Source organism: Neofelis nebulosa, chromosome 11 (assembly GCF_028018385.1).
Source record: "Neofelis nebulosa isolate mNeoNeb1 chromosome 11, mNeoNeb1.pri, whole genome shotgun sequence".
NCBI classification, from domain to species: domain Eukaryota; kingdom Metazoa; phylum Chordata; class Mammalia; order Carnivora; family Felidae; genus Neofelis; species Neofelis nebulosa.
The window spans coordinates 4249710-4263790 of record NC_080792.1 but is presented as its reverse complement, the minus strand read 5'-3'; the positions used below and the strand labels follow the sequence as shown (position 1 = coordinate 4263790).

Below are 14081 nucleotides of genomic sequence, written 5' to 3'. Positions count from 1 at the left end.
ACTAATGTGTCTAGAATTGAATCACATTGAAAATTAATAATTTTGTCTTTGTGCCTATACATATCTTAAAACAGGAAATGGAATAGAACTTAATATGTACGTGCAGCATATGTCCCTGTACAAAACATAAATCTCATGAGGGTTTTCCTGTTCTTCAAAGAAAGATACAGGTCACCAAGAAGTTCATAAATGAGAGGAAGGAATTACAGTTTTCTTGCATCTGAATGTAGGAAGAATACCCTTTCCTCGTTAGAGGTTTCACTAGTTGGAGGGCACAGCACCAGCACTGCCAGTGTGACACCACACGGCACACACGTGTGCTCCGGGGCGTGCCCGGCTGCGACCCGCACACACTCCAGAGGTTAGCGCCCACAACATCGCTGCTGAATACAGCGCAGAGAACAGTTTTGCCTCAACGTAGAGTAGTATGTTAATATTAACGAGCAAGTTATTGTATGGGATTTTTAAGAAGTCTACTTTCGGTGTTATTGAACTGATACTACGACTAGTTGGGAAGATTTATATTCCAAATTGATTAAATACTTAAATGGGTGATTATAATTAAACTTTATTCTTCATAGCCATCTACTCTATTCTTTTTTCTTTCTTTTTTTTTTTAAAAATCTTGAAATGATGATGCCAGGGGACAAACTTAACCCCCCCAAAAGATAGGGGAAATATTTAAATTCAACTTTATTTTGTAAATGCTAACAGTGAACATTTTCATATACCATTGGGAAATGAGAGGAAGCATAATTTGGTTTCAAACTCTTCTTTATTACTACATGTTCGTTTAAATGAGAACAGCTACTAATGCTCTCAAGTAAAGGGAAGACTCTTTTGGTTATGGAAGTTATTCTGCCTTCCTAGATGTACTGTTTTGTTTTTTCTAACTTCACAAAGGCAATCACCCTTTCCAAAACACATCAAGCTGAATTTCTGTTATGATACGCCAGAACGTTTTAGGACAAAAGCCAGCTGACTCGGGCAAAACCCTTGAAAGACTTGTTGCATTAAACATCTAAATGAGTAAAATACATAAAAATAGATGCAAATGATTTGTTTCATTTCCTGAAAAGTATTTCATGATTCCCCCATATCTACCCACGGTTACCATTTTTATTCTCCTTGGCCCTTCCTCTTGAGCCTCGTGGGGTAAACTTCCCAGCTCGCCAGCACCTACCGCCTAAACATGCTACAGGAAAACAATAGATCGCATTTATAAACTGTAGGGGAGGATGTTCACTTGTGTGCAAATGCTAAAATGGAATGAGCATTTTACACACTTTAAACAAATACTGCGGCTACCAAATCTGTCTCTAGCTGTTGCAGAGGTTTTCAGTCCAGAATTATCATTAAAGATGAATAATTGAAGTTTCTGTACGGTTTCTTTAGCAATCCCTAGACTTCCTTTTTTATGCCATGAAAGTTTGAGAAACATAAACAGCCCTGGATTGTTATTGGTACTGAGTAATGCAGATTTTATTGTTACTTGGGATCTTCAGTATGCTCAAGGAAACCATTTAATTCATATTATTAAGTAGGAAGTCATTAAGGAAGAACCTGATAGAATCAGGTAAAACCAATTCAGTCTCCTCCAGTTGTTGGAAAATTCAATATGCTTTATTTAAGCAGAATCATAGATACTGTATATTAACTATTCCAAGCAATCTTTACTCAGCTCAGAAAGGCCAGATGTATGGGAATTGTAAAAAATCAGGATATGCATAAAAACTGTTCAAGTGCATAAAGCAGCCCCATCTGGAAGACATCTACCAGAAATGAAGTTGTACAAAACCATTCCATTGATAATAAAGCTAATTTTTATGGGTCTGACAAGTATGTAATTATGTTCAGTGGTGCTTTTCAGATTTTATCACAGTCAATAAACCGCAGTGGTAATTTCATTCCCATTTGACATATTTACATGGAAACATTTGATTGGAGGAATTAGTAACCCTGAAAGCCTTGATAGATATGTTTTAATGATCTGTGACCTCCGCAGTCCCTCATCTGTTTATTGTTGCAACAGGCGAGAAGTCGTTCCTGTGTGACCTCTGCGGCTTCGCGGGCGGCACGCGGCACGCCCTCACCAAGCACCGGCGCCAGCACACAGGTCAGTTCGGGCGTCCGTCCGTCCGTCCGCGGCCCTTGATTGTCTGTTCGGTTTTTGGAAAATCCGTGTACTTGAGGGTCTCTGAAAACTCTCTTTGAGTAACATGTGAATTCACCTGTTTTTTGCATGTGAAAAGTCGGCCCTCTGTAAATTTGTGTTCGGTAGGAGGACAGAGAGCTTGCGTAGAAAGTGCGGACGCACCAGGCTTCCTCCCTGCAGCCGAGACTTTGCCTGGGGGTGAGGCTGGGGGTTGGTTGCTCTCAGACGTGCCCCCTCCCCTCAGTGTCTCCCTCCGACTTTCCTGTGCTTGCCCCTACCCTGTAGCTGGCTACCTGCTTACCTGCAGCCCCGCCTTCTGGGCTACATCTCCGCCCACCTAACCACCTGGACCCTGGAGCCCACAGTCCCTCTACAGTTGGGGCCAGTGGGTGTGGTTGTAGGGTCATCACCGTATCTGTTCTTGCCGTTAGGAAGGGACAGCAACAGAAGTAGATCGTGACATTCAAGAGGATTCGTTTTTATGATGTTTATTCTTTATGATTCAGCAAAATAAAATAGATGCCTTGGTTAGGAACACTTAAGAATGAACAGTTTTAAATATTTAGTAAAATTGATTACTTACTCGGATTTATAAGTAATTATGTTAATAATTATAAGTTCTATGTGTCTGGGACAGTACTGTTACGGCCTTTTCCCTCCTAATGATCTGTTGGAGTTGATTTATTTGAGAGAAAGAGATCACGAGGTGGGGAAGGGCAGAGAGAGGAGGAGAGAGAATCAAAAGCAGGCTCCACACTCTGTGCTGAGCCCAGACGTGGGGCTCGATCTCACACTTGTGAGATTATGACCTGAGGCAAAATCAAGAGTCAGATGCTTAACCGACTGAGCCGCCCAGCAGCCCCTGTCCCTTCTAGTTATTAATAGAACTATTTTATTATCAAAAGTGACCTCGTGTAGATGATAAATCATGTGGTAACATGATTTGTAACTAAATGTACTTTTGTGTGGGGGGCCATGACAGGGGTGGTTTGGCCATTACACTCCCGCTGGCGTGAAATGAAGATACACAAAATACGTTCTGTGGTACATGTTGGATCTTAATATGTTATATTTAACGGAAAGCCGTAGGTAGCTTTAATGCCCAGGATAGTGTTTTTAAGATCCATGAAAATTAGTGCCATTTCTTCTAGATCTTCAGTTTCTATGATTTCCGTCTCCGTATGAGGTTAGAGTTAGTATTGAGTGTAATTTCCAGTGTTTCACATGATGTTGGAGACACACACTTAACTTTGTAATGTGAAAGCCCATTTCAAGTTTATTGCAGCTACCTACTCTTTTAATCCAGTGACTTAAGAGATGGCAGAAGGGGCCCTGTGGACGGCAGTCATCCTCAGTGGCCGTCTTGGAAGTTGAAAGCGTGCGCATGCGGTGAAGCGTGTTTATCGGTGCCCGAAACGTTCCTATCGGAGTCACTGTTGCTCGGCCGGTCACACCCCGCTGTGGCCTGGGGACCAGGAGAGCCTCCTGTGCACCACCTGTGCCAGCCTGGCAGCACTCCCCCCGCCCCCTGCAGTGAGGACAGTCGTGCTGTGATCACAGGCGCTTACAGGTGATCGATCACGAAGCCTGCGTTGAGGAGGCACAACTTTATATTTTATGTCAGGTCCAGAGGCTCCTTATTACTTTGCTATTAACTTTATACCATATAGGACAATGTCTCACAGACAGAGGCATCTGTCTTTGTGGCATTTATCTGCCTCTGTGGCACAAATCAAACATGATTCTTTAATACCAAAGTCAGTTCTTAACACTGTTGGCTTCAGCCAAACAGCTTAGTACAACTCCGTCTACGCCCTTCACTTTTATGCCGGATTTATAATATTTAAGCAACATGCAACTTTTTTTTCCCCCAAGGCCGGAATTGTGTGGTGCATTTGAAATCTATATTTCTCCGATGTATTCCTCTTTGACATGGTTTACCTTTTTAGCACAGAGTGCCCACGCAAATTACAATCAGCTTGGAAAGGGATAGGTATCAAAAGTGTTCCAAATGGCGTAAATAATTCCCTGCTGCAATACAGACTGTCCAGGGACTGACACAAAACATCTTCCATTTCAAGATTTACTTTTATCACCTGTCAGAGACCCTTGATTCAAGGGCACAGGAGCAAATCCTCACGTGGAGTTGAAGAGTCTTGGCCAGCTTAATAACCACCAGCCTGCCCAAAGGAACGCAAAGTGTGAGTTTCCATGAGGAGTGTGCAGCCTTTTTGACAGATTGTTGACACACAAAGGGCAGTGCTCTATATCCAGAGCCGTTCTGGTGTTCCCCCTCGGATGTTCTTTTACTTCCCCGTCAGAGGTACCTAAGATGCAGAACATTCCTTAATGGTTATTTTGGCCAAGATTGTTGCTCATAAAGGAGAGGGTGAATAGCAACACAATTCAGCGTGCACTGTTATGTCATAAAAGGGGAAATAAGAGGAAAGGACATTCACTTTGTTCTGCTGTTTTGAGTAGGGTGTAGACAGGGAGCCCTACTGACTTAGAGATAGCACTGTTCCAGAGTACTTATTGCCTTACTCTTGGATTTACTCATCTTTCTGGAGTTAGAATGACAAAGGATTCAGAAGGACTGTTCCCAATGCACTAAATCATTTTGATCACTCCTTAACAAGTGTATGACAGTACCTATCTCACTTCAGGCATTAACAAGTATTAGCAAGCTAGAATTCTTATTTGAAATTTGTAGATTTTTTTTTGTCTTCAAATTTTACAACCTACAAGGTGCATTTATTTCTCTGGCTATATATTGAGACTAAAACAACAACAACAATAAGAAAGAACTACTTCTGTATCTGTATTTCAGAAGGATATTCTCCTAAAGAAATTACTTGAAGGTGGGGCACCTGGGTGCCTCAGTCAGTTAAGCATCCGACTTCGGCTCAGGTCATGATCTCACGGTTCGTGGGTTGGAGCCCCACGTCGGGCTCTGTGCTGACTGCTCAGAGCCCGGAGCCTGCTTCGGATTCTGTGTCTCCCTCTCTCTCTCTCTGCCCCTCCCCCACACATGCTCTGTCTCTCTTTCTCTTTCTCTCAAATTAAAAATTAAAAAAAAAAAAAAAAAAAGAAATTACTTGAAGAAATTCCCTGAAATTACCTGAAGAAATGATCATTTATGGATTGAAAAAAAAAATGCCAATTAACATATGTCAGCAGTAGCATTGGGCATGTAACAAGATGAATGAGTTACAAATTAAACATTATGTACAGATTTCACTGTAGTTTGTATAAATTGACATGGAGTTCGTCTACCAAGAGAGGAGACATGCTTGAGCCTTCTTTACTTATTTGTTAAAGCATAATATTTTATGTAGCATATTTTGGTAGCATTATATTTTTTTCTGTCGGCCTGTATAGAACTCAAAATTTCTTAGTATTACACAATTTAATCTACAGTGGCTCAGTGTTGTCAAGTTGGGTATGAAATGACAACTCATAGTTCACTGCAGTATAATTCTTGCTTAATATGAACTTCAAGGTATTAAAATATTAGAGACTATGACATTTTCATTTAAAAGTGTTTTTTTTAAGTTTAAATCATGTCACATAAAAAGTCATAAAAATTTGGGGCGCCTGGGTGGCGCAGTCGGTTAAGCGTCCGACTTCAGCCAGGTCACGATCTCGTGGTCCGTGAGTTCGAGCCCCGCGTCAGGCTCTGGGCTGATGGCTCGGAGCCTGGAGCCTGTTTCTGATTCTGTGTCTCCCTCTCTCTCTGCCCCTCCCCCGTTCATGCTCTGTCTCTCTCTGTCCCAAAAATAAATAAAAAACGTTGAAAAAAAAATTTTTTTTTAAAAAGTCATAAAAATTTAAATGAAATAAGCTACATTAACCATGTTTTTTAAGTTCTTATGTTAAACCTCCAAACCAAGAAAATGAACTTTAAAGATGACCTTTCATTTATACCACGAACTCAGTGAGTCCATAGTATCACCCTTTACCCTCCTAGATTCCTGCCAACTCTATGAAAAATGGTTAGGTTAAAGATGCCTACCAAGGCTATTAGAATAAACAAGTTAGCAGTGAGTTATGGTGCCACACATTTTCAAACACTAGGTTGAATGGAGTAAGAAGACATCAGGATATATTTGTGTATGTGCTTAATGAAAAAAAATCTTTAAGTAGTTTGACCACTTGAATCCATTATGTTAAAAGTGGAAAATTTACGCTACCTAACTTGACCTCTCATTATATAGCTATAATAATCATGACTGTATTGTATTGGCATAAAGGTACACAGATACATGCATGGAACAGAAGAGATCTATGCCTGTATTTGTCACTTGTTTGAGACCAAGGTACAATATTTAGAGATAAATCTAACAAAGGATGTGCAAAACCCCTACGTTGGAAACTGCAAAATATTGCCAAGAGAAATTAAAGACCCAAGTAGGATGATATACCATGTTCATAGAGTCAGGAGACTCAGATCCCATCAAGCTTCTTCATTTTCTGAAATTGACAAGCAGATTTTAAAATTCATATGGAAATCAACGATCTGAAATAGTCAACTTTGAGGAAGATGAACAAACCTGAGGACTTATACTACCTGACTTTGTGACTTATTATAAAGCTACAGTAATCGAGTCATTCTGGCATCGGCATCATCAAAGACAAATCTATCAGTGGAACGGAATAGAGATTACATCTACATGGTGAATAGATTTTTTGTACAAAAGAAAAAAGGCATTTTAATCTTTTTAGTATGTAATGATGGAATAATTGGCTATCCTTCCACAGTAAAAATGAACTTGGTTCTACATATCATACCATGTACAAATTTAACTCAAAACTACTCATATCTAAATGTAAAACTCAAAACTAAATAAAGTCTAGAAGAAAATTTAAGAGAAAAATCTTTGTGAACACAGATTACCAAAGACTTCTTAGATATCACATCAAAAGCCTGATGCGTAAGTGAAAAAAAAAAACAAAAAACACGTAAGTTGAAAAATTATAAACTGACAGGTTAATAACTTTATACATTAATTAACTTTTCCTCTTTGAAAGAAACTGTGAAGAGAATGCCAAGGCAAACCAAAGACTGGGGGAAAATACGTGTAAATCACGAATATGATAAAGGATTTGTATTTGTAATATATAAGTTAGAAACACTGTTATAAAGAAACAACCAACCAATTAAAAAGGAGCTGAATGAAGGGTGCCTGAGTGGCTCGGTTCATTGAGTAGCCGACTTTTGATTTGGGCTCAGGTCATGATCCCAGGGTTGTGGGATTGAGCCCTGCACCACTGGGCTCTGCACTGAGCATGGAACTTGCTTCAGATTCTCTCTCTCCCTCTGCCCCTCTCTCCTGCTTGCACATGTGCTCCCTCGCCCTATCAAAAAAAAAAAAAAAAGAAAAAAAGAAAAGAAAAGATAAAGAAAGGGTTGAAAGATTTGAACAAACATTTCACCAAAGTATATAAATATGTGGCAAAGAAGCACATGGAATCATGAAATGCTCCTCAACGCGATTAGAGAAGTACAGTTTTGAAACATTGATGATACCGTGTCCTGGTGATGATTTGGAGCAGTGGGAACTCTCCTGCACAGCTGGCAGCAATGTAAAAGGGAGACACCACTTTGGGAAATAATTTGGCAGTTCCTTACAGAATGAATGTGTACCTTCCCAGTGGCCCGGCAGCACACTCCTAGGTGTTTGCCCAAGAGAAAAGGAGATGCCTGTCCAAGCAGAGACTTGCACATGAGGATTTATAGCAGCTTTGTTTGTAACACCCAAAAATGAAAACAGCTCGAATGTCCTCGAATGGAGAAACGAATTGAGGCACCTTCACACTGCGGGATGCTACTCTACTACTCAGCAACGGAAACGAATATGTACACCTGGAGTAACACGAGTGAGTCACAAAATAACGCTGACAGGAGGTCAGACGAGAGAGAGCACATACTGTATGTCTCCACGTGTGTAAACCTCTGGAAAAACGCTAATATGCGGTGGCGGAAAGCACGTGAGAGTTTGCTTGAGGATGTTCTGCGCCAGAAGAGAGAGAGGGGTACGAGGAACCTTTGGCAGAAGGGTGGCTGTGTTCCTTGTCTTGACTGTGGTGGTAGTTGCGTTCTGCCCGGTATGGTCAGCGTAGATACTTCAGAGTGGTGAAACAGTTAACAACACGTGTGTTTTAACACAGATGGCGCATCACTGTGTGTTTCTGTCGTCCGTGAGAACTGCCGTGTGACCCTCGTGTGCGGTCAAGATGCTCTGCATTGAATTCATTGAGCGATTCGATTCGCTTCTTACAATGACTGTGAAAGTTTTCAGACACCCTTTTGTGGGGGTGTCGATGTTTTTACGACCTGGCATACTCCTGTATCAAATTTGAAGAGGTAGACCTGTTTTCTTTAGCCTTACATAAGATGAAGATCGTATACCGTCTCAAATAAAAGCAAAACCCACCATCATCATGAAAGTGAATCTTTGTATAAGTCACTTCAGTATAGTTGCATTGTCTATACCAATTTAAGTGACTTGACCAGCAGTTTGGAAACCAAGAACAAAGTTATCCAAGCTGACCTGCGTGACCACTGGATTGGGTGTTATAGTTGAGCCTTATCCTAAGAACAAATGGCTGAAAGGTACAAAAATGCCTCTCAGCTGCAACAATTTGCTCTTCTTTCCATATGGTCTTCTTTTTACAAGAATAAATCGAATATTTCCTTCTAGGATCTATTAAATGGTATCTCTATGTTAAATCGACGATCTGTGTGAAACCACATAATTATTTTGCATCTAAGAAGCTTTGCCTTTACTGATTGGGAGAGCTTGATGAGAACCACTGGTGTGTGTGCACCTTTTTCATCTTTGTGATAGGCCAGTGCGCGCCCTTGCCCGTGTTCAGGCATTCCTGTTATAGGGTGGCAAAAGCAAGGCCTTGGGCATCCTAAGTCCCTTCCACCTGCTTTGTCTTCTCTAATCCTCACACGTGTCCCTCTCATTTGGTGGTTCTACCCTTCTGATCTTGTCCGGGAGTTGACAGGTAGGGAGCGAAATGTGGCAGAACCTGGTTTGGGACTGCAACCCATGTGGCTTCTTCTGACTCTGCCAGCCGAGGCTGCAGGAACAGATAGAACACTGTCAGACGAGACGTGGATGTGCTCAGTTCGCTGTCACCACAGCTCTGGGTAAGGCCGTTATAAACAGGGGGACAAGTTTCTCAACGTTCTGATTTCAAGACACACACAGTTTTGTTGCTCCCTGAATTACGTAGTTTTATACCAACCTAGTTCATACTTTGTTTTCTGCGTAAGTCAGTATCCTTACAAGAGTATTCTAAAAACATCAGAATTAAGAAGTGGCAAGTAGAATTATTGAATATATGTAAAATTAATCCATTCTCTGTGTAAAGTTTCTCAGAAAGGATGTCTCCCGAGAAGAGTATTATTGTATATAATAACTGCTTTGGGGAAGGAAGTGGTCGTGAAGCTTTCTCTAGTTCATCGGTGTCCAACAGAAATGTCATTCATGCAAGCTACACCTGTCATTTTAGGTTTCCTAGCAACCATATTAAAAAATGAAAACGTGGGCACCTGGGTGGCTCAGTCGGTTAAGTGTACAACTTCGGCTCAGGTCATGATCTCACAGATTGTGAGTTTGAGCCCCGCGTCGGGCTCTGTGCTGACAGCTTGGAGCCTGGAGCCTGTTTCAGATTCTGTGTCTCCCTCCCTCTCTGCCCTTCCCCGCTGGCTCCCTCTCTCTTTCTCTTTCAAAAACAAAATATGAATAAACATTAATTTTTTTTTTTTAACATTTATTTATTTTTGAGACAGAGAGAGACAGAGCATGAACAGGGGAGGGGCAGAGAGAGAGGGAGACACAGAATCCGAAACAGGCTCCAGGCTCTGAGCTGTCAGCACAGAGCCCGATGCGGGGCTCAAACTCACGGACCGCGAGATCATGACCTGAGCCGAAGTCGGCCGCTTAACCGACTGAGCCACCCAGGCGCCCCGCACATTAATTTTTTTTTAAATGAAAAAGTAACTGATGAGTTTTTTTTTTTTTTTAAGTTAACCAAATGTCTGTTCATGTCTTCTCATTTTTTAACTGAACTATTTGTTTTTTGGGTGTTGAGTTTGATAAGTTCTTTATAGATTTGGGATACTAACCCTTTATCTGATATGTCATTTGTAAATATCTTCTCCCACTCTGTAGGTGGTCTTTTAGTTTTGTTGATTGTTTCCTTTGCTGTGCAGAAGCGTTTTATCTTCATGAAGTCCCAGTAGTTTATTTTTGCTTCTGTTTTCCTTGATTCAAGAGATGCATCGAGTAAGAAGTTGCTCTGGCCAGTGTCAGAGAGGTTGCTGCCTATGTTCTTCTCTAGGATTTTGATGGTTTCCCGTCTCACATTTACGTCTTTCGTCCATTTTGAATTTATCTTTGTATACGGTGTAAGAAAGTGGTCCAGGTTCATTCTTCTGCATGTCGCTGTCCAGTTCTCCCAGCACCATTTGTTGAAGAGACTGTCTTTCTTCCACTGGATGTTCTTTCCTGCTTTGTCGAAGATTAGGTGACCATATGTTATGGGTACATTTCTGGGTGTTCTGTTCTGTTGATCTGTGTGTCTGTTTTTGTGCCAGTACCATACTGTCTTTATCGCTACAGCTTTGTAATTGAATTTGAAGTCTGGGGAATTGTGATACCTCCAGCTTTGCTTTGCTTTTTCAAGATTGCTTTGGTTCTTCAGGGTCTTCTGCGGTTCCATACAAATTCAGAATACGCGCATCGACATTTTTCCAAAGAAGACATCCAGATGGGTAACAGACACGTGAAAAGGTGCTTAACATCACTCATCATAAGGGAAATGCAAATCAAAACTACAATGAAATATCACCTCACACCTGTCAGAATGGCTAAAATTAACACAAGAAGCAACAGGTGTTGGCAAGGTTGTGGAAAGGGGGAGCCCTCTTACTCTATTGGTGGGAATGCAAACTGATGCAGCCACTCTGGAAACCAGTATGGAGGTTCCTCAAAGGGTTAAAAATAGAACTACTCCGTGCTTCAGCAATTACACTACTAGGTATTTACCCAAAGGATGCAAAAATACTGATTCGAAGGGATACACACCCCCCAATGTTTGTAGCAGCACCATTAACAATAGCCAGATTATGGAAAGAGCCCAAATGTCCATCAGCTGATGAATGATAAATAAGATATGGTACAAATATACAATGGAATATTACTCAGCCATAAAATAAAATGAAATCTTGCCACTTGGCAATGATGTGGATGGAGCTAGAGTGTGTTATGCTAAGCGAAGTAAGTCAGAGAAAGACAAATACCATATGATTTCACTCATTTGTGATATTTAAGAAACAAAACAAATGGAAGTGAGGGGAAAAAGAGAGGCAAACCATAAAATAGACTCTTAACAAAAGAGAACAAATCGGGTTGCCGCAGGGGAAGGTGGGAGGGTGATGGGTAGTAAGGAACGCATTTGTAGGGTGGAGCAACTGGGTGTTGAATTTAAGTGATGAATCACTAAGTTCTACACCTGGAACTAATATTGCACTGTGTGCTAACTAACTAGAATTTAAATAAAAACTTGAAACTGTCAAAGAAACACTTAACTAAATGCATCCCAATTATTACCATTCCAGCATGAAATCAATATAACATCGTAAGTGACATTTTATTTTTTATGTTCTAGGATTTTGAAATTCTGTATGCATCTTATTTATACTTCTAGTGCATCTCAATCCAGAGGCTACATTTTTATACCAAATTTATGATTCATATGTAGATTGGATAGCACTCTTGAGAAAGTAGATTCCCATTCCCAAAGAGTTCGATACAAACTTAAACATTTTTTCTACAGGAGAATCCAGTATCAGCTTTTTAAATTTAAATTTACATTCATTAAAGTTCAATAGCCCCATTTCAAGTGCTCACCAGCCACTGTAGCTAGTACAGTTAAAAACTAAGATTTGATGGTTTCTTTGAATGAGTGTGTGTGCGGAGGAGGGGTGGTTAACACAGAGAAAGTTATCAATCAAAGGACTGGCCTTGAGTGCAGTGTAAGCCCTTGAACCAACTGCTGGGTAAAACGTCTGCGTAGGTAGAGCTGTTCTGTCCACACAACGGAGTGCTGTTAAATACTATTTTACATGTTTCTTTGAGGCTTCTTTCTGAGGTGATCTCTTATTCAACTTTAGTGAACTGTAATTTCTCCTTACTTCTATCAGTTTTTTTTTAAAGAGGTATCAATTTTTAGCTGTATTTTTTTCTTCATATTTAACTTTAAGATTTTAGTTAAGTTGTATGCTGCATTTTCAAAAAATATCTCTGTTACATGCTTTTTCATGGTTTCATCCTCACTGAGATTTTTATGATGGGCTCTGGTGTAACATAGTTTCTTAAATGACTCCAAATACAGTGCTGGAACAGGCTGTAATTTAGATTTCTGTTTGTGTAAGTTACATTTGAACTACATAAGGTATACCTTGTTTCCATTCAAATACAGAAATAAAAAAATCAGTGATACCTTCTAAGTTTCTCACTCCGAGAATGAATATTCACATGTCCCAAGTGTGAGCAGTCGATTAACCTATCTTCTTAACATTTATATGGAAAGAAGTTTCCTTTTTCATTGTCAGTAACAGGTCTAGTCTTTCATTTCCAGTTTTTTTTATGAGTATTCATGTACAACATTGCTTTATGTTTTGCAGGAGAAAAACCCTTCAAATGCGATGAGTGTAACTTTGCCTCCACAACCCAGTCTCATCTGACTCGACACAAGCGGGTGCACACGGGGGAAAAACCCTACAGATGCCCCTGGTGCGACTACAGGTAATGCTTTCAGTGCTTGGCAAGTGGACTCAAGTGGGTCACCCTGGCAGATTCACCGTGAAAGAACAGTTTTTCTGATCAGCGCGAGTTAGCCCAGCTTTTTAGGTTGGGGGTGATGTCACCATCTAATTCTAGTGACTACTTTTAAAATTCTTTTCCGAGTTCTTGTCCGTTTTTTATAGTCTTAACACTTAGGTTTTATCATCCTTTGTGCATCTGAATTTCAAGTGATTTATTTCCTTGCCCAAGTGAGGCACGGTTCCGTTGAATCGGTCGTTCAGGGCGTGTGGCACCTTGTCTCCAATGAGGGAAGCGCGTTTAGGCGACGAAGACGAGCAGTGTCTCCCGCCTTTAAGCATATTGTAGCGTAATAGGTGGCCGGTAGTATGTCTGAGTAATCACGACACGGATCTCACTGAGGAAAGTGAAAGGCCAGGGGCGTCCCTAGAGAAGGAGCAGGACGCCCTCCTCGAGAGAGCATTTCACCCAGGCCTCGAAGAACGGGTAAAAGTCCCGGTCCCATGGGTGTGGTACCGGTGTGCAGGAGGCGGGGGTGGCCGTAGCCTTTTCTGGCTGAAAGCGTCAGAGAGGCCACGCGTGCTCAGTCCCCTCCCTCGGCTCCTCGGTGGCTGAGGGATGTCTGCCGCCCTGCACAGTTACTCTGCAGCCGCCGCAAAGCCTAGATGCCAGAAGTCTGAGACGGATGCGGGCAACGGCAGATAATCCCATTTTACCGTAAGATGTGTGTGGAGAGTGCAGCGTGAGAAGCCAAGTGGGAAGTGGAGCTTGCAGCCCGATCACCCTGCAGCGGGAGCCCGTGGGAGGGAGTTCAGGGCACGTTAGGTGGTCGGTCGGACCCCACGGACTTCGCGGGCAGCCGGACTGTGAAGCCTGAGCCACTGTGTGAGTGCCTTCTCCATCCTGGAGCCGAGGACCTCACGGACCCCGCTACACGTGATGACCGGAAACACTGAGGGTGGTCCTTGCACCGCAGCCCGCTGTGTTAAGCGTTAGCACGTGTACCTGGAGGTGAAGCCTTCGTTGAAAAAGACATTTTTGTATTCCTGTGGATGTAGCCTCTGCATTCAGTAAATATATTG

General features: G+C 41.6%; 1 protein-coding gene across 3 annotated transcripts in view; it reads left to right on the top strand.

The window, feature by feature from the left end:
• ZNF407 (zinc finger protein 407) overlaps positions 1 to 14081 on the top strand; it is a 456703-nt gene that overhangs the window by 272999 nt on the left and 169623 nt on the right. For all 3 annotated transcript variants that reach the window (XM_058691802.1, XM_058691804.1, XM_058691803.1), the window contains exons 6-7: positions 2033 to 2116; positions 12861 to 12981. In XM_058691802.1, coding sequence (XP_058547785.1) covers positions 2033 to 2116; positions 12861 to 12981 — 205 coding nt within the window. The remainder of the gene's footprint in view (positions 1 to 2032; positions 2117 to 12860; positions 12982 to 14081) is intronic.